The sequence below is a fragment of the Cyprinodon tularosa genome, unplaced genomic scaffold (assembly GCF_016077235.1).
Source record: "Cyprinodon tularosa strain WSP-4 unplaced genomic scaffold, ASM1607723v1 ctg426, whole genome shotgun sequence".
In the NCBI taxonomy this organism is placed as follows: domain Eukaryota; kingdom Metazoa; phylum Chordata; class Actinopteri; order Cyprinodontiformes; family Cyprinodontidae; genus Cyprinodon; species Cyprinodon tularosa.
In genome coordinates, this window is record NW_024039148.1 from 415,610 (window position 1) to 442,079 (window position 26,470).

The 26,470-nt window shown below is 36.0% G+C and overlaps 1 protein-coding gene across 1 annotated transcript in view; it reads right to left on the reverse strand.

Annotated features, from left to right (window-relative positions):
* Nucleotides 1-26,470, reverse strand: part of LOC119792626 (transmembrane protein 132C) — a 60,643-nt gene that overhangs the window by 8,626 nt on the left and 25,547 nt on the right. Inside the window, exons 3-5 of the mRNA XM_038299356.1 lie at nt 22,502-22,639; nt 7,713-7,905; nt 5,236-5,379 (exon numbers count right to left, since the gene is read on the reverse strand). Coding sequence (XP_038155284.1) covers nt 5,236-5,379; nt 7,713-7,905; nt 22,502-22,639 — 475 coding nt within the window. The remainder of the gene's footprint in view (nt 1-5,235; nt 5,380-7,712; nt 7,906-22,501; nt 22,640-26,470) is intronic.

Here is a 26,470-nt window from a genome sequence, read left to right on the forward strand (position 1 = left end):
GCAGATTACACTTACGTGCGCTTTCATCTCTAGATGTGATCTGCCCATTATAGATAAATCCTTCTCCATCTATCACTAGCAGATTTGATACCCCTTAGGCACAGCAGAGGAGGGAAGATATCTGAGTCAAGCTGTTATACTAAGAAGATTAAAGTGAATATTTGTGACCAGAGCTGCTATTTGGTCAGCAGATACACCAGGAGCTTCAGTGAGCTTAGACAAAAGCATAGTTATTTAAAACATAAGGTTGAAAAGGACAATTTCACTGTCATACTCTTCATACTCACTTATAATCCCACTTTCTTTAACACTTATCTGCACTCGATACATGTTTACCCTTTTCTGTCAAAATTCACTTCTGTGAAGCAGGGTAATTTTATGCTTCCTAAAGCTACTATTGGTAATACTTCACATTCGAATGTAAAGTATAATGGATTTATTTCTTGTTGATTCAGACAACAAATACATTTTACTTTCCTCAATTTCAGATGATTAGATGCACTAACCCCTTGAACCCTACGGACCCACCGGCGGGTCCAGCTGCTACATGACCTCGTAATTTTACCAAACCCCCAGTATTGATGTAAAAAACACATTTGGCACAGTTTGGTGACATTTATGGATAAATGTGCCAAACTGGCCCCTCCGCCTAAGAAATTTCTCACTAATACCATTCTAAAATAAATATGATTCATCTGATTGAGTCCAAATTTGGTATATTTTTACACAACATTTAGATTTAAAAGTCTGTACTACTTTTTTGTGCTATAAATAATATTTTGGTAGTGTTTTGCAATGTTTATTTCAAAGAAAATTTTGGCGAGGTTCAAAAAATGCAAAATATTTTGTATTTTGTCCCTAATATTTCAGGCAGGGTCAAAGCTACAACGGTGCTGACACCAGAAAACCATTCTATGACATCTTACCTTTACAGACGTACCAAAAGTTTCTTCTTAAATCTAATAGCTTTGAGGCTATATGTTATTTACTTTTGTGTGTTTTTGTCAGGCAGAAATTTATTTATACCCCCTTAGGGTGTAAGAGGCTAAGATTCATGTGTTGTTTGGAAAAGTCCATGTGATAATATTGTGACTTTTTTAAATTTAATTAAATTGTAAGTAAAATAGTGGATATATGTTTTAAAGGGGTATCATCATGTTTTATATTACATTTGTTTAAATGTAAACACCAGTAGCTCACTGCAGTTGCATACAGGTTTTTTTTCTGAAAATGTACCTTGTTCTGCAGATTTGTTATTTTTTTATTATGTTTATTATTTTCAATAAAGCCCTTTGTGTATATTTATAGCAACAACACTGAGTTAGTGGAGATACAATACTTTGCATGTATGCAATGGATAAACAAGTTAGAAATGGGGCTAATCCAGTTAGCAACATTCAAGCAAAGTTGTGAAATTAATAAAGAAAATTTAAAGACGCAATTTGAAAAAATGTACCCCAAAAAATATTTATTCCCGGAGGGAAAATACTAGAGCAATTCTTGGAATGGAGAATAAATGTTGTTTGTTGAAACTGGAGCTAAAGCTGCTGAGGAGTACAGATGGAGCTGCTAAGTTGATGGATGTTTAAGTAAACCTCCAAATTAATACTGATAGAAGTTATAGCAATGATCTTCTAAGTCTAAGTAAAAATTATATTAGTTGATTGATTTATTAATTGATTGATTGAAATAGAATTTTACAGTTGCTAAAATCTAGAAGACTACTCAAGATCTGCTTCAGTTTAAGCTCAACACACTGTAAAAACGATCCAGAAATAAGTAAAAAATTCTTAAACTAAGTGTATTTACTCTTAATTTGAGTGGGTAAATTAAATGCTTTGCCAATAGAATGAGTATTTTTACTCTTAAAAGAAGATGTTTAGATAAAATGCATCTGAAATAAGACAATGCAACTGAATTTTCTTATTTTAAATGTAAATTGTTTTGTTCCATTGGCAAAATGTGTCTTTTACCTGCTCAATCCAAGAACAAATGCACTGATTTTTGGGGAAAAAAATAACTTATCTAGATTTCCATTTTTTCCAGTGCAATGCATTAAATATAGAAATACCACATTGCAAAAATTGTCTAGAAATAAGAAAAAATGTCTTAAATCAAGCATATCCACCCTTCATTTTAGTAGGTATATGGGATGATTTGCCAACGGAATGAGTATTTTTACTCTTAAAATAAGATTATTAGATAATATGCACTTGAAATAAGACAATGCGGTTTCTTTTTCTTGTTCCATTGGCAAAGTGACTCCCTTACCTCCTCAATTCAAGAACAAATGTACTTAGTTTTAGAAAAAATGACTTATTTAGATTGCCATTTTTTGCAGTGCATTACAATTTGTTTAATTTGCATTCATTCCAATGAGAAGAATTTAGCTATAACTTCTTATATTTTTTGTTGAAATGAATTAGTTCTTACCTTTATGCTGTTCCCTGTTTGCATGTTTGTTAAGAACTGTAAATGTATTTTTTTCTTAATGTTCTTGATTATTCACTAGAACAGAGCTGTCACTTTTCTGCAAGGCATTGCAGGACAGCTGGACTCAGTCTGGCTCTGTTAAGTAGCTGCATAAATGGTCACCATGTAGCTTTCTGATAGTTCTGCAGCACTTTGCACACATTTTGTTACAGTATGTCTGCTCATTGTGCCAGATGCTAGAATTCTATTTCGGCTTAAAAAGGATTATCAAAAAACTGTCAGGACAGATGCTCAGTTGTATATTAACTTTATTTTGTTATTATCAAAGGGTTTTTGGTCTTTTACGTATATGTATATAACCTAACTATATCTCTGTAAGGTACACTTTAGGCTGCTGTGTTAAGCAAAATAAGTCTGGTTGTTCCTGTGGTACAATTTCCGAATGCTTGAAGGTAAAACAGTTATCTCTTCACAATATAATGGTAATAGAAACAGCACTGAAATATGTCCTTGTGTACCATTAAGGAAGAATACAGGTTCTACTCCCTTGGGAAATTAATCCATCGGTGGAAAATATCTGCAAAAGCAAAGTACCTTAAGACAATGCTGACTAAAGCTGGTAAGAGTATCATTATCCAGAGAGATATTAGCCCAGAAAACAGAAAGAAAGAAGCTGTGATTTCAAAAGCAACATAAAAAGCCAAATTAAATTTTTGCAAATGCACTCAGGGAAGAAAAAACTATTTCTTTTTTGAGAAACAACCTGTGGTCTGATGAGAATTAAATTGAAATGTTTGGCTATAATACCTATCGTTATATATTTGGATGAAAAAAAGGGAGAATCACAAAAGCCTGAAAAAGCCTTACACACCTTAAGCATACTGCCAAAGAGGCTTAAAGACAACAAAGTCATTGAAGTGCTTCCTATTAAGGCCTGATCTCATTACTTGGATCAGCTCCACCATTTGTGTCAAAAGGAATGGGTCAGAATTTCAGCAAGCTTTATCAAGAAGTTTGTGGAAAGATACCTTAAACATATAAGCTAGATGCATACTTTAAAAGGCAATTCTGCCAACTATGAAGCAAACATTAAACACAAATCTAAAAAAACTAACTGCCATAGTATTCTGATAAACAACACAATTCAATTGTATCTTACTTTAAAAAGGAAACATAAGTCAGACTTTACATAATCCCACAAAAGTAAATACACCTCTTAAATTTTTGTAAATACTTAAGATCAATTCTTGGAAGAACTCAGAAAAAGTGACTTAATTGACAAAAATCTGAATTTGATCAGTTTCATAAGTGTACAAAACTTTCACTTGGGAGTCTTTGTACACATTTTTGTGAGATGCTATATGTCCTCTGTCTGTATATTACAAACTTTACCATCCGACATACATCTCCACAAATTATATTAATATTTTTATTTGGTTATGCAATTATATATGTTTGTATGATGTCTATTTAAAAAAATGGTGTGTATCTTTTAGCCCTTAGGTGCACTAGATCTGTAGCTTCCAGGTATAGTGCCCCTAAAAACAACTGGCAGTACTGCATTGCCACAAAATGAACCCCTCCCTCCATATTTTTAATCTGATACCAGACCACTTTGGACCAGTAGACTAAATCATGGAGCAACTGGTAAAGAAAAGGTCACATTCATCCCCCTAGAATAAATCCTACATCAGATACCCAAACATATGATCTGGTAAGTTTCTATTGGATAACAACTTTTAGTTTATTTTTCCATTTCTTTATTTTAAGGGGAGCTTAGACTAATGAGCAAGTCATTAGTCTGAGCTTATTGGAAAGGGAAATCTAAACCATTCCTGTTTATCTACATAGGCAAGTTTTTAAGAATAGTAGCCTGTGTTGTAAACAGGGGCGGATTTACCATTAGGCAATACTAGGGAGTTGCCTAGAGCCCCATGTTCCTGGGGGCCCCATACAACTGTTTACATGTATGGTTAATACAACTATTTCTTAATTCCAGTGTCCACCACATTGGATCAGTCCATTCTCTAGACATGTAGGGAAAGGTCCAAACAGACAGAAGCAAACTATTTGAAGAAAAAAAAAAGATGCGAAGAGCTGTGATGCAAACTTAACTCTTTTGTCGCTATATTTAGTGACTTTTCAGACCTCCCTAGCACTTTTATTTCAAAAAAGCACCTAGGGCCAAATCTAGTGACTTTTTTCAGCTACTGGAGACTTTGGCGAGAACATATAAAAGCACCGAACTCTGCTCTCCAGAGCAAGTAGATTGGTAACCCTGCCTCCTGCTCTCCTTTATCTTATCTGCTTCATGTGGCTATTATTTCATCCAAATGAGAAATGAGAAACAGATAAGCAGATCATGGCTTGTCTACAGTGAAAAAAAGGACTGTTATTTACTTTTGACGTCGCCTTTTTGGAAACAGAGAAAGGAGCAATCAGCTAAGTGAGCTTAGTGCTTGGAAAAAATCTTTCATTTCTTTTGAGACAGCATGAAAAGTCAGCTGAGTACAAAACATAGAGAGGAAAACAACAAGAAAAGGGACACGAAGAGAGGGAGAAAACTTAGATAAAATAATGTATGTCTATTCTATTAAAATTTCTTTATCTGTATAATGGGTCTCTTTCATGTGTTGTCTTCTCAGTTCAGAGGGCCCCTGCCTGTTTTTGCCTAGGGCCCCAAATTTCCTAAATCCGCCGCTGGTTGTATATTGACCTGAAAAATAATTTATCTCCATTTAAGCTAATATGGTGGTCAGAACTCACATAGCGCTGCTTTAAAGGAGGAAGAAATGATTATACCTTGAGGACATCTTCATCAGTAGAACTACAGTCTGTGTAGTCAGAAACATCTGTGACCACTCCATCTTCCTCCACAGCCACTGTCCTCACAGGCATCAGCACTTTCTTTCCAGTCAGAACAGCAGTGTTCAGGATCTCTGTGTCCTGCAGGGAATGTAAAGATCAAGCAGTGTCATCAAAACACCAAACAGCAAATCCTATCTAACATTCTAATGTTAAGAAATATGTAGGATTCAGACTCCAAATGTTTCTTTATTATTTTTATTATTATTACAGTTAATGACCAGAATAAAAAGGCTAAAAGGAAACCTGAAGACAGATAGCTGACTGATGTTAAAGCTCTAACGTCATAAAGTGGTTCTTGCCCCTTTGGGGAGTCTTTAAGGCAGAGCTGGGGGAAGCTAATCACCAGAACGTCACATGGGTGATAGGGAGAGGAGAGCTGATGCCCAGCTTCTCTGTTCAAGCATATCCTTCTAAGGAAAGCTGTAAAATTTTAAGCAGATTCAAACCAGTGAGTATGGACTAAAAAGAAAGGTCTGTACTGTTTAGTCTGAAGTGTGCTGACCTTCAACATACCGCCTTAAGGAAAATAGTGAACATCATCTTCTCATCCATATTTTCTTTTTGAAATAATTTTTGGGCAGTGCCTGTAGAATGAGAGCAGATTCCTCATATGTGGAGACTATTAGTCCTTAAATGCAGCTTTTTGGGGTTCGATTCCCGGTTTTGAGACCTTTTCTGCATGAAACCCCATTTTCTTTTCTGCCCATTTCTTTTTTTGATAAAGCACATAAAGTACCACAAATATGGGTGGATGCATGAATGTATGGATGGATTTTAATCTGTGTGCAGACATTAAATATTTACTCATTCTCAGTGACATACTGATAAATTTGAAACTTTCATATGATGCGTGTTTTATTTTTTTTTTTTTAATCTGATTATCTATATTAAAATTAACTACTAACAACTAAATTAAATCAGCAGGAAACTAAATACTGTAATTATTTTATTAATGTCTAGACAAACAAGCAAACGTTAGCTCATGCCGTTTCCTTTAATAAGAAATACTCAATCAAGAACAGTTTGTTTTTTTTATTCATAAAAAGAAAATTACATTTACTGCATCATTCCTGCACATGATTTGTCTTGTTTTTATCCCTTAAAACTGGATTATTACTATCCATAACTCAACTATACAAATGTGAAATATGAACATTTTAAAAATTTGAGAATGAATTAACCAAACCGCATGAAAGAAGTGGATTTCATCAACTTATTTAAACTGAAATTGAAAATACTTTTCTCCTTGAAGTAATATTTTAAAAATGATTTGAAATCAAGCCCTTAACCAACCTTTAGTGATATATTTTTGTAGCCCAACCCTGGGATTTTATACACCCATAATGCTGATTTTTTTTTAAGCGGTGTTCAGGAAACTCTCAAAAAAAAAAAAATCTCATACGTGCCTTGAATAGAATTTAAATAATAGAATAAAACATGATGAAAAGAGTCCAAGACCCGTATGGTGCAGCATGGCTTACTTCTTTTAAAACTGTCTGTTAAACCAAAATAACAGTGACAGTTAGCCATTTTGAGAATGAAAACGAGGCAGGCCGATATTAGTCCCTTGACTCTATTACTTGTATAACAGGAGCTAAAACAGGCAATGTGAGCTTTAAAGGTTAAGACTGGATCTGAAACTGATGTATTTTCAAGCCGACTAGAAAATCTTATGTTTGGCTCTCAGCCTAAGGTTAGATTCTACTACTCATCAAGTGAGATGAACCATGTTGTTTGGAAATCAGGATATTGTTTCATATTACAAACAACACAGCACCAATGTGGTGGAAATGGTAGACATTGTAGTGAAAAAAGAGCTAAAACATATTTAGAGAGAGATATGGAGTGCTTCTTACTGTATTTTTCTTGATAACTACAAATCTGGTGCTCCCACCTCAGGCAGTTTGTTTATTACAATATCTGTGGCCCAGGTGACAAAATACAGTAACCAAGATTCAATATTTTTATCCAAACAGCTGTAATGTTTGGTGACAGGGGATTATATCATGGATTAATTATGGAGGTAGTGTAGCATGCTAAAGAGGCCTGAGGCACTGAAATAGCAGCATGTGAAGCAGCTGTTAGGATCAGAGAATGGCCAAAAATTGCACGCCAGAATAGAGCAGAACAACACAGAAGAGAGGCATCAGCTAGCTGACAGAAAACAACACAAGGTCACAGTCTGCTGAAGATAGAAGGCTTTTCCTCAACAAACCCCAAGCATATTCCATCCTCTGCGTATGCACACCAGACAAGAATGGATCACGCAAAGTGCATTTTATGATATTTTTATGCGTCAATGCTCAAATGCAGCCGAAGCGTTGGCAGTTAGTGGAGAGTCTGCTGTCTGTAATGTCGATGCCGGTTTTTATAATGATCATGGGTGACATGAAAGCTGTCATCTCACTCACCATCACAAGAGGAGCCAGGCCAACAAAGTCTCTTTGAGTTGTATAAATTCTCATGGCTCCTTCAGTCTTGGCGAGAGTTTTGGGCACAGATGGTAGCTCCAGCTTCCATATGATCACCTGGCTGTCAACAGGACTGCTCAGTTCTTCAACCTCAAAGTCCATCTGAAGTACCTCTAGAAGACTGCTTTCAACCCTGGAAATAAATGGAGCTGTGATGAGCATAAAGATATAATGTCGGAAACAAATTTTTACAAATTAAAGAAAACCTTCTTTTACTACTAAATATAATATGACATACTTTCAAAATCTAAACACTCTTGCTCTGCTTTTAGATAATAAAAAGACTAAATTGCTAGTATATATAGCATGTTATCAAGTCCAAGGACTTCCAACACAATTCACACTGCTTTGACAAAAATAAAGCTGTAATACATCAGCACCACCGGACTACCAGCAGGAGTGATAGGTGAAGTGTCCTGAAAAGGACACAATTATGGAGATCAATGGAGCAGGGGTTCAAACCAGCAACTCACCAGTCACAGGATGAATCCCTAGTTCTTGCAGCAATGCCTCACTTCTTTAGGATTTCTAAGGTATTAAACATACTTATATTGAGGAAGACACCCTGTCTACTTTTTTAAGGTAGGCTTAAAACTTTCCTTTTTGATAAATTTTATGGTTAGAGTGGCTCAGGTTATCCTGAGTTTTTCCTCTCCACTGTAGCTACCAGCATGCTTGATGTGAGGGTCAATGAGTCGATGCAATCAGCTGGCTTTCCTTTGATAGAAAACTTTGAACCGATCTGTCCGTAAGATCTGGTTGAAGTGTCTCTGTAAAGTGCCTTGAGATGACATGCGTTGTGAATTGGCGCTATATACTGTAAATAAACTGAATTGAATTGAATTAGGGTTACATTTCTGTATTAACAATGTCTTTATTGGTGTAATGTGTAATAAATAAAAGGAATTAGATATTATGTTTTCATTGGGTGTCCGTTAAAAAATAATGATTTTAATTAACAGAAATAAAGGCTTTAAAAAAAATCAGTCTCTGTAATTAATCTTTACAATGTTTAACTTGGGTAATTCAGTTACTGAAGTAAAACATTTTTCACTAATATTCAAATGTATTGAATAAACCTAAAAAAATTTAAATCGAACGTACAACACACCATTCATCAGGGAGAGTGTTAGATCTTTTAACCAACAGTGCAGTTGAGTTACAGATCTTTTTACAGCGAGCAAGAGCTTTTAAACCAAAGTAATCTCTCCTCTGACAACTGACTTTACTGTAGAGATAGTCAAAAATGTCTTGAAAGAGAGATAAATCTTTTAACAATGAGATATATTTTGACAGGCAAGGAATCACATGTCTCTCAGTTCTTTTGACAGACAGTTTCACTGACAGAGTTTTAGATCTTGAAACACAGAGATTGATCTTGACTCAGAGCATCAGATGTTTTGACAAATACCGTATATGAATCTCTTGACTGACCAAGCAATGGGTCACCACAAGACAGCTAATAGATCTCTCGACCAACAGAGTGACAAGATTTTCTGACAGAGAGAATGATAGATCTCTCAAGCAACATAGCATTTCTGTCAACTGACAGAGCAATAGATCTTTGGACCAACAGATATTCAAAGTGGCAGAGTGATAGCTCTTGATAGAGCTGTGAATCTCTTGACCAACAGTTTACTTTTCCTGACAGAGCAAGGGATAGAGAGATCCTCTACCAACATAAAACAGATCTCTCAACTGACGAAAAGTTGGATTTCTAGATTATAGATCAATCAAGGGACATAAAGATAGAATGTTCACCCCATATAGCGAAAAAAACCTTTTGACAGAAAGAAGCAGATCCTTTGGCAGGAGGATCTACAGATCTCTTTGTGGATTTGACAGATCTCAGACCATGTCATAGATCTTTCAACTGATGGAAAAACAGGTCGCATGACTGTCATATATCCCACCCACCTGGAAGACAGTGAGCTTTTAAAACTACCAGTGATCTTTCAACTAAAGAAAAGACCAGAGCAAGGGGAATATACTGTAGATCTCTCATTAGAAACAATTACTGACTTCAATAGGTAAAATATGTTTATAGATTTTACAGATCAAAACAACCCTTTATTAATAGTGTGATAGGCTTCCTCAACAGAGGTGGGAGTTGTGGCAAATCAAGTCATCTCTATGTTTTGTATTTGTTCTGCCCAGCCACTGAACCAGGTGAGTCCAATCTGGACAATTAAATTCCTTGTGCAGATTGGACTCATCTGGTTCAGTGGCTAGGTTGAACAAATACAAAACACAGAAATCACTTGATGGCTCCACATCTCCCACTTCTGTTCTTCAAAGACGGCATCTCTTGCCCAGTAGAGTGACGGATTTACTGACCAACCAACAAACGCATCTTTTATTTTACCAATTGGTGTTTGTTCCTATCATTACCTATGGTCATAAAATCTATATGATGACTGAAAGAACGAGATCCCACATACAAGTGCCTGCAATGGGCATCTCTGCAGAGTAGCCTGACAAAACCTTAGAAATAGGATAGAGAGTTTGACCATAAAAGGCTTTCTTCAGAGGAGCTGGAGAAAGGCTGGGAAAAGAGGAGTCTGGGAGTTTCTGCTGAGACCGATAGCCCGAGGACCTCGTACAAGATAAGAGGACAACGACAAGTACCAGCATATATTTCTATGATAAAATATATATATGACTTTAAAACACCTTTCTGATAATGACCGTATATATCAGAGTATGAATACAAATTTTTGTCAATAACGTTCTGGGTTTTATTTTTTTTATGTTTTGATTAATGTTATATTACTGCAGTTTTAAAAACTTGATCCAATAGTTGTTGCAAGTTAAAGCAGGATTATGTTGTCACCATTTTTGGCAGTCTTTCTGAAATTTTATTTTGTTTATGTTTACATTAAAATTATATCCTAACAACCGAAATTAAGAAAAATACAGTTTTGGCCATATCATCCAGCTCTGTGATAGATTTTTAAATTGCAGTTCTCGTGTGATATTAATTTCAATGGAATGGGAAAATTTATTTAGATGCAATTTTCATGTTTGTTTGTTTTGTTTTTTTAACAAATTGAATGAGCTGCTCAGTGGCACAGTGGGTAGCACTGCTGCCTTGGAGCAACAAGGTTCCGAGTTTCGATTCTCAGCCCGTGGTCTTTTTGCATGGAATTTGCATGTTCTCTCTGAGCATGGGTGGGTTCCCTCTCGGTACTCCAACTTCCACACACAGTCCAAAAAAGACTGTTAGGTTAATTGGCTTCCGTTAGGTTAATTGGTGTGAGTGTGTGCATGGTTGTTTGTCTCTGTGTTGCCGTGTGATTGACAGGCGACCTGTCCAGGGTGTACCCTGTCTTGCCTGTAGACAGCTGGAGATAGGCACCAGCACCCCTCACGACCCGGCTGGGGAAAAACGTGACGGAAAATGGATGGACAACTTGAACAATGGTATATTAGCATTCCAAAATGTCTTCAAGGAAACTCTGTGTTGTGTAGGATAATCCAGTTAATTTTTAACCAGTTTCAGTACTATGGATATACACAGGTGCAAACCAAATTTGAGCTCCATCAAAGTGAAAGAAAAACAGTCAAAAACGAGTTTGAAAATCAAATGTGTGCTAAAACTAAAACGTTAAATGGAACTAAACATCTGGTTAAGCTTTTTCCAAGGATATTGTTTTTGAACAGCTTGAACGGCCTAAATCATGCCCCCTACGTTGCTCCACAGCGATGGTTTACAATGCATGATTAAAAAGCACTTTGTATATGTATGTATTATGCTGTACTCTCTGTCACATGGCCACACTGAAAAAAAAGATACTTTGTATCAACTTGAAAAAATTACTGTAATTTGTTACACCTAAATTTATTACGTTGTCTCAAATTAAGTTTCTGATGTGGTTGAAGCTATACATTTTGATTTACTAGAAATATATTTTTTACCTTAAGCCAAAGAAAGAAACTACATTCATACAAAGTAAAACTATAACTTATAACAGATCATAAACAAGTTTTATGCTTTTTTTATAATCTATTTTTTCTATTTGGAAAAATGAAATCTGTACAATTACATACAAGTATAAATGTAATTTGGAATAAAGTAGTGACAAAAATGTAAAACTGTATTTATTTCAAAGAATAAAAACATAATTTTGATCCAACTATATTGACCACAGACAGGATTTATAAGTCATGATAACTTAGAGCTTGACCTTTAGTTGTTAAAAGATCATTAGTTTGATCCTATTATTTATTTTTTTTAAAGCTGAACTGCAGTTCCTCTGAGTTCGTACAATCGTCTCCGTTTCACGGAGCAATTTCTCTTGATGACTACAATGCCTGCCCATCATAATCATTGCTATACTGAAACTGAGCAGACTGCATTAGTTGGAACAGCTGCCTTGCTCATGGTGGTGCTGTGCTGCTCACACCTGTTTTCAATTAGTCAGGTAATGAGGTCACATTCACGTGAGTTACAGCATGTGGAAGGATAAATGCCTAGTGACACTATGACCTTTGACTTGAAGTAGATATTTACTTGGAAAATAATTGTTTTAGTTGATTGTTTCTGTGATAAGTGATTTTTAATTCCAGGTAAAGTGAAATTATTGGTTTCAAACCACACATGCATTTTTTAAGTTGAAACAACATCAACTTTTAAGTTGACCGAATTAAATGGACATTTCACTTCTTTCAGTGCAAGTAGGACAAATTGTGCTGCTGCGTTTAAACTAATTTTTTCTATTATCTTACTTTAAATTTAAGAGTGTATATTTTTTTATAATAATTACATAATCTTCAACAGACCACTGTCTAGGAAGACAGAAGACTCTTAGTAATATCTGGCACTAAATTAATGGTGACGTGTTATGAATTTTGCCCCATGGAAGAATAAATGTACACATGTGATCTGAGGAACTGAAACCAGTCATGGCTTGGCCTATTTTTTCAGCTTTGAAGAGGAGCAACTGGAGGCATTTTCTAGAGAAATAAAAAGAAAATAGTTTCTCTGGGCAGACTGTTTGCAAGTATTATATGCGAATGAAATTTATTCAAAGAACAGTGGTATCCCATAGCAAAAAGTTCAATCCTCAATAAATAACAATGGCCTTTTCTTGATGCCAGCTTGAGCAGAGTGTCCTGCTGCCTTATATTCAATTTTTCTGCAATGTCCCAAGTTTGTATTTTAGCTTTTTTTTCTTGCCGTCTCATCGAACAACAGAGAAGATATATTGGTGGAACAAAACACAATAAGCATGCACATAACACCGTGGACTTTATCAGACTCTCTGCAGTGTGCACAAGTTATAAATCAGTGTCAGAGTTGTTCAGACTTACAAAGTCCCTTTTGCTGCATAACTACAGGCTGAATCATAGCCACCCAGCATACTGGATAAACAGCAACGTAGATTCACAAATCATATGCATGAATATTATATTAAATACCAACCTCAAAAACAACAAATGCAAAGGTTTTTTCTTATTAAGGGCAAAAGAAGGATTTAGTGTCATTTAATCATTGTAACATATTGCTAAGAGACCTGAGATTAAAAGATAGTAATCGCATCTCTGGCCAAGTATTACAAGAAGAGATGCTTGGCTCACATCAGCAGGCACAGCACATCCCCTTAAGTCTGCATTAACACAGATATACATACAATAGGCGATGTTGTCATTCTACACCCTCCTGTCATAGTTGGGAAGCTTGCAGAGGAATGATCAACAACCTCATCCACTATGTTTTTATGGCTTCCAATCTGTCTGCAAGATCCAAGCTGGGCTCCTTCAACAGAGCCTGGAATAATAGCCCTGCTGTCCTGATATAGCATATACTGTGTAAGCTGACAAAAGCAAGGAGGACATAAAGTCACTAAAATCCCTTCAGATGTTAAACAGCACACACCCTCAGCAGGGGTTCTATGTTTTTCCTCACATTTCTGGAGAGGATCAGCCTTAATAGTGAAACAAATATGTTAAACCCCAAAGTAGTTGTAAACTGTCATAATCCTCTAAAAAATTGAGAAAAAACCCAACAAAATATTGAGGTCAAACCAACACCCAGAGGTTAAACGCTTTGTCTCTGTTTAAAGCAAATAAGCTGCCAATTATAGACGAATCCAAGCATTTTAAAACAAATGCAAATTAAGATTTCAGGAATAACAACAAACTAATATGCAAATGAAATTATTTATATCAGTTTTATTACTGGTGAATTACTGCCCCTCTACTTTTATTGCTAGACCCTTTATCATTTCTTTGCAAAACTTTACTAGGCACAATTAAGCCTTTTCTTATTGGAAACATTCCAATAAAGCTTCAGTTATGCAATCCTTTCTTGGAACGGCTATAAAGACACACATAATCTTACAGTTTGAATTTAATCTCAAAGCAGCCACTTTAGGGTTCACTTGCAGGCTTTGAAAGCAACAAAGATTTATGTAGTTCACAACAACATGGAAGGACAGCTGGATGGACAGCAGGTTTGTAACATTGCTGATGAGTTTGTATGTTTATTGGTTCCTAAATTATATTAAATATCTTGAGTGCGCACTAATGAAGATGATTTAAAATGGTCTTGACCTTTATGATCCCTTGTTTATGAATGCCATTGGCTGTTAAATCCTGCAGTCACTTAGTATGTCTGATGTTCTTTGCTTTAGTCACAAAAGAGCGGACAGAACGGATCGAAACACCTGCAAACTTGTTTGCGTTACCTTTGAACAGTGTTTTATGTTGTTGTCCAACATTACTGAAATGATCAGCTTCCAATGACCTACTTTATGTTTTCATCAGTAAAATGTGTTCAAGGTTAAAACTAGGTTGACTTTATATATGCTGCAGCCAGTCAAACATGATTTGATGGCTCTTAAAGGGAAGTAATGCCTATAGTTAAGCAAAATACATTGCATAAGGTGAAAGTGGAAGCTGACATTCTCCTTGCTCAATCCCACATTGATAGATCGTCTGTATAGTACAAAATGTTTGGCGAAAAATCCTGATTCCCCAGTTGTCTTTTGCTTTGAGATGGTTGAGTGCTTTATGAACTTAAACCCTGAAAATGGTCATTTTAACATACCATGAAACCTTTTGGTTACTTTTTTTGTTATAAAGCAAAAGGAAATGGCACTGGCGTGTTATGGACTGGCAATCTGTCCAGGGTGTAACCTGCATTTTACGCATAGACTGCTGGAGATTGGCACCAGCCCCACATTATCTCCCACTTCATCTATTGATGGATGAAGTGGGAGGGGATGGATTTATTTATGGAATTGGCCCGGTTATGACTGCTAAGAAAGGTATTTTAGATCTGTTTTAATTTATCTACAGAGGCGTCAAGTAATGAAAAACAAATACTTTGTTACTGTACTTAAGTACACTTTTAAGGTATCTATACTTCACTCCATTTCTTATTTTTCTTCCTACTTCTGACTTCTACTCATTACATTTTCACACAAGTATCTGTACTTTCTATTCCCTACATTTTTAAAACAAAAGTTCCTCGTTACTCTTGGCTTCGGTTTTATGTTTATATTTATTTCTGTCATGTGCGCCATCCATGTGCAGATCATTGGCGCCAGAGTGGGAAATATGAGACCTCCTGAAAGCCTCAAAAACAAAATTTAAAGCGGGTCTTAAATTGTGTCAAAAAAAATAAAAATGTATAAAATGTATAAAAAAATGTATAAAAATGTATAATGTTTTTAAGCTCAACATGTCCAGTATTAAAATTCAAAACCTTTATTCACAAATATGTTCTGTTTTTTGCCAAGTGGAGCCAGCCAATCCTGTTCGCGTATGCAAATTAGCCATGTGCTTTTCCGCAGTTAATAACACGGGCAATAATTATTATTATTATTATTTTTATTTTATTTTCTGCTGCCATTACCATCTGCCTTTTTGCACTAGCATAAGTATTGCATATTTTACATTATTGTACATTTTATATTTTATTGTGAAATTGAATGTTTAAATTTTAGTTTAAGGAACTGATCTTATCTGTTGTGCCTTTATCTGTTTCACTGTTGTCACTGTTGGTGAATGAGAAAAGTCCTCTCGAGTCCTTGTATGTCTGGTGAATCTGAAGAATTGACATTAAATGTTATAGGCCTACTGCATATTGAGAAAATTTAGATCGGTATTGCGCAACAATCGGGAGATGAGGACCCCCCCAAATATTGACAGGTATTTTGCACACTGATTGGCGCCATCCACATTTAGTGAAAACTAGTGTCATTGGATGAGTAAAATAACGGAAACACTCATTGTTAGCTATTCGTCAAATTTGTGCTGACGCCAAAGGAAATCATCAGAAGCAAGCAGGTGTTCTTCAAACTGCAAATGTGAATTGTCTATGCCATGCTACAATGTCGGATTCAGAAAAAGATGTTGAAATGTCTGAAAGGTTGGACACAGGCGAGAGCATATCAGGAGATGGAGACCAACAAGACCTCCCTCATCATTGGCCCTATCTCAAAGAATTTTTCAAAAATAGTCGAAAAATTGAGCTTTCAATTCATGTAGTGGCACCTTGCTTTTTTTCAAGGGTTACTTTATATTTTTATACTTTCAGTAGTTTTTGGAGCACATACTTTTTCACTTTTACTTGAGTAAAGAGGTCAAGTTGACACTTCAACTTTTACCAGTGTTTTTAAACTGCAGTATCTATACTTCTACTTAATTAACAAATATGCGGACTTTTAACACTACTGTTTATGTAGTGTTTTCTGTCCATGTATGAAAAGTGTCGAACTGAATATATCAGATTAAGATGGAACCACCTTTGTTTAAAAATGTAACAGTTATGTAAAGGATGGGTTAGAACAATCATCATTTTCTTTGTTTAAACTGAATAAACAGGGTCACAATGACTGAAAACTACTAGTCTTAAAAGCAGGCGATAAGTCTTAAGCAGAGTTTTAAAATATTTGCAGTATCATTCAAATAATACATAGTTTTCTTGATATCTGACTTTAGCAACTGACCAGATTTTGTGGGGTCAGAACATTTCTTCACATCTTCCACTGTTGAGGTGCCTATGCTTCATAAAAACCAAGAGTTAATTAGATGAATCCAGACCTTAGCTTTTTAAGATTTATGCTTTTTAACACTTTTAAATGTGATCGTATGTAAAGTGAGTAGAATCATAACCATGAGTATTTGAGTTCTTAGGTATTTCTTGTTTTCCCTCTGTTGCCCTCTTGTGTTGGTTATTTCCCTAGCTCATCCTAGCTCCTTTCTAGGCTCCTCCGTCCACACCTGCTCCCAATCTGCTGATTAGCCTGGTCTTTGTTTCTCTCTCCCATGCACCTCCTGCTCAATCACTGTTGTTGGTTTGTCGTCATTTATTTGCCCCCTTGTTGTGAGTTTTCCTGGGTTCTCAGCTTTTGTGGATTTATGTTTTTGGATTTTCGCTTCTGTTACATATCCGGAATATTTGCCAAATCCTGATTTTTCTCTGAAATAAACATTAACAGAAGAGGTTACATGAGTTACCTTCCTGTAACCTCAGTAATAAGACCAGTAGTTTTAAAAGTCAAATTTGGGGCTGATTTCAGCATCTTTTAGATTGCAGGAATATGTTCCTTAGTCTATACACCTGACAGAAATGTCTACACTTTCATGCCTCACTAGCAATCAGCCAAGCTATACAGAGTTCTGCTAATGAGATAACTTTTAAGTCAGCTGTATTAAAACAGAGCCCCGTGTAAAAGTAGGATGACACCAGACCTTGAGGTCTTGTGTTTGAAACCAGAGCTTTAAATAATGTCTAGAGGACCTTCACTGAATGTTGTAACATAGAATTATGAATCTATGAAATAATAATACACTTAATAAGAGCATTATATAATCTGGATAGTATAAAATTATATCCCTGATGAGGCTTCAGAAGCTGTTCTGACAGGTTTTTAAGGACATCAAAATATTATTTTTACAACTTGTACTGGGGTATAAACTTCAATAATATATATAAGCTATATTGAATAATTGCAAAAGATGTTTTCATGCTAAAGTTCTGGGCTAATTACCTTGTTTTAACTGGTCTTAAGTGTTTCTAGCTTTTTAAAGATAAAGCCTAAGGAAAAATGTAATTCCCCTGATGGGAATTGAAATTATAAGACCGAATTCATGTTTTGGAATTCATGTTTTGGAATTTTTTTAAAAGAGAAAAAAAATATTTGCTGAAACCTGCAGTGAAAATATATATTATAAAAGGATTAATCATACAGCAGAAAAAGTAATAAAGGGTTAGGTGTCAACCCAATTATCTAAAGATGCCTTAATTACGACTCCGAACTGAGCGTTGGAAAGAATAGAAACATCCCTAATATGTGAAAGATTTAGATGTATATTTGATTGAGCTTTCTAAACTAAGTATATAACTGCTGAAAAGCTATTTGTCATCACGGACCTTAACAGGACTACAGATATTGCCCTTTCCTTATTTCTTAATTTTCTTTCACTATAATTCAAGGGTAATTCATTAGCATCCAAACTGCTACCTCATAATTCATTCCCGTCTAAAAAATCAGAACATTTAAAAGGATAAATAGGTACAGCTTCATGATTTATGTCTGCTCTAAACTATAGCACTGTAGTTAAAATGAACTTTTTGAATTTTTATCCATGTGTTCTTTGATAAACCAGTAGAAGAATTCATTTAAAGGGATTAATAGTTTCTCAGTTTGTTTTTTATCTGGTCTTTGAATGGGTTGATATAAGATGTTAATTACATAAATGCTTTGTTGTTAATCATTCAGTAGTAGCTCTGGCTGTGCTTTAAGGTTTAGCTAAAACATCAGTCTTTCGTGACACCAAGTAAGTTTCCTTCAGTTTCCTTTAGCTTTATTCATCTTCTGGGCAGCTACCCTGTTCCTGCTAAAGAAAGCATCCCTGCAGCACAATGCTAAAACCATCAAACTGACACTTTCTCTCTCCATCACTGCAATGACAAAGAATTCAGGGCAATATTCAGTTTTCCTCTCCAGATATTATTTTTATACAAAGTCAGCAAAAAAATGTTTTATCTCACCAGTGGACCCTCTTCCACATGTTTGCTTTCACCCCCTACTGTATTTGCCTCGTGGAAAACTGAAAACAACACCAACCAGTAAATTATAAAGGGAGTTTTTGCTGAGTGGGTACAGGTCTGAGCAAGACCTTTGATATATAAAATTAGGATATACAAAATCTCGCCATGATAAATGAAAATAACTATTATATAAATTACTATCAGCTAATTCTTTGTCATTGCTCCATTAAGGCCAGATTTCTAATAGTTTTCGTGTGGACAGATCATCCCAGCTGAGCTGTGGATATCATGAGCTAATACCAATTCACCATTTTACTGTATGCTAGATTTGACAGAGATTTTTTTCAAAGCTCGGAATATTATTTTATAACCTAACTCTTAAACTTCTCCTCAAATTTATGCTTGACCTTTCTGTTGAGTTTATGGGCCTTGAAGATGCTGTTTGTTCCCTAATGTTTTCTAACAAGCCTCTGAGACCCCAGCAGCTCAGCTTTATTTAGTTTGAGATTCAATTATGCACCAATGTTTAGTAATTAGGCAACATCTGAAGGTAGTTGATTCCACTATTTTTCATTCAGGAGTCCCAGAAGTATGAACATATGAGTGGGAGTCTGAATAAAAATGAACTCTTCTATTTGTAAAAGAATTTCTATAAATCAAAATATAATATTTCTTCCCCTTCACAATGTGTTGCAGCTTTTTATTAGTCTATTTCATAAAATCAAAATAAAATACATAATTTATGGAAATAATAGGACAAAATGTTACAAGTGGGCTTTTCAAGGGCCCTGTACTCATTATCAAAACCAGTTTAACTCAGGTAAAGGCTAAAGCTGCTGAATTAGAAAGAACATCTCAAATAAAGAGAGGTAGGAGCTCTTTTAATACGATTACATTCCCAGAACCTCTAGGGCCATGTTTATTCTGACTGTCCTGCAGATGTCTTTTAAATAGTTTTTCATAGATGAAGCTCGAGACATCCCTTAAAGGTCATAGCTTTCCATCGAAACAATAACTTTTCAAAAATAATAAATCCACAGAACACTAAGAGTGGTGCAGAATAAAAGTGTAATTTTACAGAAAGAAATATTATTGCTTTATAAATGTTGATGGATCCAAAATAAATAGATATGTACTGTTGGTTAAGAGGCCACAGTCGACACGAGATGACCTTTTCTTGGGTCCACATTTCTCAGACTTAAACAAAAAAAGCAAAGAGAGGGTGAATATTGGTAGAGCCTTTGAGTGCAGGTGGTGTCGACGAAAGATGTTGCTCTTCATATGAACTGATAGGTTCCATATTAGGTTAATGCTAACCAAAAGGTTGGCTTTAGCATTATTATATCTATCAAAAGGTTAGCATACATTACAGAAAAAGAGCCTGCAAGCTACGGTGCACCATTAACTGCCCAGAAGGAGCTAAACTTTATCTATCATTTTTAAAATTGAAGGGGTTGTAACATTTTAGGAGTTTGTTACCATGTAAAGCTGGAAGTGTAGAAAATACAAACATTAGTTAGTTTACCTAATATAAGGGAATAAAGGAATAGAATAGAATACCAAATCCCTTGATTGTTCCACAATGGGGAAATCCTGGTATTTACTGCAGCAAAGATATTCTAGAAAAAATTGTCCAAAGGTCCATTTTTGTGTTAAAAGACAAACAATAAAATACTGTACTGTAAAGACAATATACAACAAAACAATTTAAAAACATTGCACCTGGAGAATAAATAACGAATATACAGCTATGGACATTTATACAGTAATGGATATTTGAAAATAGTAGCAACATCAGAGATGTGCGAAATGACAGCAGCATGTTATTTAACTGAGACAAAACTGCAAAATCTGCATGAATCTAGCAACTTATTTAGGTTGTTGGGATCAGTGGTGGTTATAGAGTCTTACAGCTGCTGGGAGGAACGATCTGTGACAATGCTCCCTGGTGCATTTAGGATACAACAGTCTGTCACTGAAGGAGCTCTCCAGTTCTGCAACAGCTTCATGCATGGGGTGGGAGACATTAGCCAACAGAGATGTTAATTTAGTTAGGATCCTTTTGTTTCCCACCTCCTGCACTGAGCCCTGAGGGAATCCAATCACAGAGCTGGCCTTCCTGATCAGCTCATCCAGCTGCTTTCTCTCAGCTACAGTAAGGTAAGCCAGTAGGATGCATTTACAGGAGAACCTGCAGGCGGTATCAGTGCAGAGTGCAGGAAGCCCATTAATGATTAACAATAATAATTAAACTTTATTGATCTCACATTGGAGATATCTATCTCTGCATTTAACCCATCTCCTTGGGTAGCAGTGGTCTGCCATGGTGGGGCGCCTGGGGATCAATCGGGCGTTAAGGGTCTTGTTTAGAGACACAGAGTGGCAGTTTGTGGGAGTGGGTTAGACTTGTTTACTATAGATCAGTGGTCCCCAACCACCGGGCCGCGGACCGGTACCGGTCCGTGAGTCATTTGGTACCGGGCCACACAGAAAAAAGTATACCGTATATATATATAATTTATCGACGATCAGAGTCTGAGTGATGTTTTATTTTGAAAAATATAAAAAATTGGGGTATTCTCTCCCAATTACATCAGTCGGTGCATCTGTGCCTCTTGGCACAGGTTATTTCAGGTCAAGACTCATCCTATCTATAACATCCTATCTTTGTGAAGCGGGATTTTCTGCAGTTACAGCGACCAAAACAAAGCTACGGAGCAGACAGGACATCAGGAGCACAATTCGTCTGTCATTTTCTCCTATTACGCCTAGATGGGACCTGTTGTTGTGTTATTTTTATGCTGTTTGTATTTGATTTTATGCCAGTCATAACATTTTACTTGATCGAAATCCCCCCTCCCCCCCGGCCGGCCAGTCCTTGAAAATATTGTCTGACATACAGTATAGCGGTCCGCAGTGCAAAAAAGGTTGGGGGCCGCTGCTATAGATGATTAAGATTTGCAAAAAGAATTTGCTGTAGAAAGATGTGATGAACCATTAAATGGCCATTATTAGCAGTTATCAGTCCCATAGAATGGCTTCAGACTCCTCCTCTAGTAGGTTTCCAAGGGCTGATCATCTACAGCTCATCGCTGGTAACAGTCACAGTTTATTTACAAAATGACCTTCTTTATATGTTTTATCTACTCCGTTTACAACACAACTATTTTTTTTCAAGATTTTTATTTTTTTTATAAATTCCACATGTTTCATTCATAGGGATTGAATGTGGTGCTTAAAAACAGCTCAGTTGGAAGCATTACATTTTTTGTTTTTGGTTTGTTTAATATGAGTGACAGGTCGATCTTTTTTTTGTAAAATTAGGTCCATATTACACATAACAGATAAATTTCGTAGGCATAAAAGGAATGGCCTTAGGGTTAGGAATAGGGTCGGGATTAATCCAGTGTTAACTACCTGCTAAGTCTACTGGGAGGTAGGAGGCACAATCTGAAGCCATTGGACTGATAACCGCTAATAACGGCCATTTATTTGGATGATAACATCCAAAGTGGCGTCAGAAAATAGAAATATAAGAGATCCATTTTTATAGCAACAAAATAAGCACTCACTGAAAACCACATAATACTTTTTTCTTTTCGACTTTATGCTAGAGGAGGGGTGTTAGTTGAGATGAGATCATAAAATTCACAAGGGAAAAAGCTAGACACATAAAATGAACTGACTGAGGCATGTAGCCATGTGTTTTTTTTAATTAACCTACCTTTTCCCAGGTATGGGGGCCTTTCTCTGACAAATAACAGCAATGGCTCCGTCTGCTCCCATGTCCAGTGTTATGTCCCACAGTAAAGGGTTGCTGGGTGTTGCTGTTCGAAAGGTCACACCTTTCTTTACTGAAGCTCTGCAAAAAGCCACGAATAAAAAGGTCAAGAATGTGCTGAAATATATATATATAAATACACACCTTGTTTCCCAGTGTGCTTCATACCAAAGAGTTTTACAGGGGATCATAATAGAGTTTTTTTTTTCAAGACACAAACAGGAATTTGTAGTAAAAAAAATTTGAAGACAAAAAAAAAAAACAAATACAGTACTGTGTTGCTGCTCATATCCAGCTCCGCTGCCAGTTTCTCCACCTTCATGTCTGTTCAATGGTTGTGTGCTCTCATGATTTAAAATGCACAGATGGATGGGGAGTTTTCTTGGCTCACTTATTTATAAATTGTGTACATTATGAGGCAGAAAAGAGCATCCCTGAGGGTTTTCCCCAGCGTAAGCGGCTTTTAGTGGGTCAAATGTTAATGAGATGCTGTTCTGTAAGAACTGCGAGGGCCTGGAGAGGCATGTGATTTAAAAACAAAAATTAAAAAACAAACCATTCTGGAGACAATGAAGCCGTTTATATGTTAGGAATCTTCATTTGTGTTTTTCAAATCTCTGGTGAGGCTTGCTCACAAACATAAACAAGTTCTCTTAATCAGTTTAGAAAAAAAATAATTCTTTGGTTTTCATTCGCATGTAAAGCTGTGTGGTTTATCTCCCAATCTTCAAGATAAACACAAGTGTTGAGCGCATTATGAGTCTCTGAGGAAGCGTAATCTGTGATAAGAGCAGCAGAGGCAGCAATCTGAACACTCCTCTTGCTCCTGACTTTGGTTTTAAATTTCATCCAAAAGGAAAGAAATTGATGGCCTCAGTTGAGCCCTGCAAAACAACAGGACAATGCATGCTTTATCTCCTGATATATAACAATACTAAACTACTAGTTTGCATATTTTGAACACATGTTCTAGGGCTCAGGTTAATTTGCATATCAACCAAAATGGGAATTCATTTGACCATCTATTGTGGTGTTTAACCCACTGTTGCAATAGCTGGAGTTTAAGATAATGAAGGTTTTATTCTCTCCGTGAATCAATTCGACAGTTTGAAATTTAAGAAGAGGATGAGCTTAAAAGGTAATGGTTACAATTAGAAAGAAATTAATAACCTATGAGTGTTGGTGTAAGCTTGTGTAATGGCCCTAGAGGATGCCTGTTCCTGTCCCACCTGCTCGCTGCAGAAGCTCATTAGTCTGATTAATAAGAGTTCACAAAGGGAGGACAAGGCTAACAGGGGAAATCCTCAAGTGTGAAAAAAGAAAAAAAAAGTTAATGCCTCTGCTTAAAAGTCAAAGGACAATTTAATTGCCATTACACGGTAAATTAAAAATATCATTATGGCCAACTCATACTGAGTAGATCTTTCCTTTTGCCAAAGCAAACTCCTACTAATTAGTATAAAAACAGATTAGAGATGTTTAAGAGTTTAAGTTTGAAAACTCTTAAGACTCATAAGAGTTGTTATTTGAAAACAAATAGGTCAGATGTGTGGAAATAATCAGTCGTATCATTTCAAAGAAATCTGTTCAAATTGTTTGGATGAATTATTTACTTTTCTCAGGGAATTTTACTTCATTACAGCAGCAACTGTACTAATTTCCCTTCTACTTGTAAAAGGGGGATATTTATGGGCAAGAATTAAAATGTTAAAAATGGAGCCGAGGCGGAAGTTCAACTGAAGAAACTGATTTGCTGTGTCGCAGGTGGATGTAGGAGAGCAATCAGCTTTGAACCACATCCCCACGAAAGCCAATCGGCATCCAAAGTTCGTCTTAAAAGGCCTCAGATCCACAACTTGTCTGCTCCTGTGCGCAGGCGGCGGATGCGCTGTGTGACTTCATTCAGATGACCCTGTTTCAACCCACCTCTAGCTCCTCCTCCACCATCAAAGCTAAAGCTTCATCAGTGTTTCATTCCTCCTGGACTCTTACTGCATTCATTTAAACTGGTCCAGCAGAAGACCGCCATGTTGAGCCTGGTTCTACCATAGGGGTTTTTCCTCTCCCCTGTTGCTTCATGCTTGCTCATCATGGACAGGTTCTCTCAACCAGTGTTGTCCAAGCTGGACTTCCATCTTCCAGGTCCCTGAGTGAAGCTCTAGTATCAGCTCACGCAGTCCACTGGATCTCTCCATAAAGCTCAGCAGACCGTCTCACTAACCAGCAGTCTACAGAATGACCAACTTCATCTATCTACACTCCACCACCAGTTTCAGGCCTGGGGGGGAAACATCCCTGTTCTTTACTTCTTTTAATGCAGTTCTATTCAAATTAAGCGCTATGTTTCCTGCCGAGGTCTGAGCGCCAAAGACAAAGTAATTGTATAAATACATTTCTTCTAATTGTCTTTTCTCTTCGTGTGAGTTTTTCATATTAAAATATTATCCAAGCTGATTAAAGTCTACTTTCAAAAATTACATTATAAAATTGAAAGAGTTGTTTTGTTGATTGTTTTTTTTGCTTAAGATTTCTATGCCATGCATCAGTTTCAAGGGTGTGTTTGGAGGTGAAAAAGAAAACAAAACACACAAAAAATCCAGAGGAGTTCAAAATGTTCAAACCCCCTTAAGCTTCAGAGCCCAGATCTGTCACAGCAGAGTAAAACAGCTAAGAGGCCCGTCTTTGATGGCTTTTTATTTGCTTTAAACCAACTCTTATTCCTGCAAATTCTATCAGCAGAAAGGATAGTCTGCTTGTTGCTCCAATATCAGTTCCAGTTTTGACAGAAGGAAGTTTACGAGAAACCAGGGTAGTTTTAGGAGCCATTTTTAGGCCAATCCAGCATTGGACATCAAGGTATCTTTGTCCACATACTGTATACTTAGAAGATAATTGCCACTGTACCCTGTAGCTTCAGCCCTGCACATGTAACATTCATGATGTAGTGATTTTTAATAAAATCAAGTGCTCTCTCAGAGCGGACTACTGTTTTGTTAATTTATAGATGATTATTTTGAAGCATTTTTCAGAAATTCTAAACCAGAAACTCTTTAAAAAATCTCAAGCGGTTGAACAAAAACTTTTTTTTTTTATTTGGAGTAAATTCCATGGCATGTATAGAAAATAAGAAGGTGCAAGACTAACCTAAACATCCATCTAGGAAATCTTCAGCACAATTGAAGTAAAGCTATTTTAAGACATAAATTTGATCTGCAGCTTCTCTGAACGCCACTTTTGTTTTTGTTATTTTACAAAAGAGAAAATGGCCAATGGATGAAAAAGTGTGGATTAAAACCTCATAGTAGTTTCTGACGTTTGTTTAGCTAATAGTTTCATGTTTGGCTTAAGGTCAGTTCAACCTTTCACATTTTATTCCTGCTGTTTACTCTCATTTTGCTCCTTTTCACTAAGAGATTGTGAAGAGAAAAAAAACTCAAGTAAAAAATGTTTCAGTCTCTGCAATGTTAAAATTTGATTGTGTTTTTTTTTTTCAGAAAAAAAAAAAACATTTAATACATCCACACACCTATGAGGAATGTCCCGATCCAATATTAATATAAATCAGACAAAAATCCTATATCAGAATATATCGGCCATGTAAAATCTCCAGATATGCAAGCTGAAAGAAATACTCCACTTCTATCCAACTCTGTTTAAAGTTTTTGTAACTCCTTGGTTAATAATACACAGGTCAGTTATTATCATGCTTGTTGTTTTTTACAAGTGTTCCTAGTTTGATTAATAACACTCAATCAAACCTTTTCTAGCATCTCACAATATAAAATAAGCAGTTAAAGAATGTATGTTTGAGATTGTTATCAAGACATTCTGTATCTATAGAAATCCCTAATTTCTATTTTAATTTGGTTCTTATTTAGGGACAGTTATTGTTTATCAATATAACCATGATCC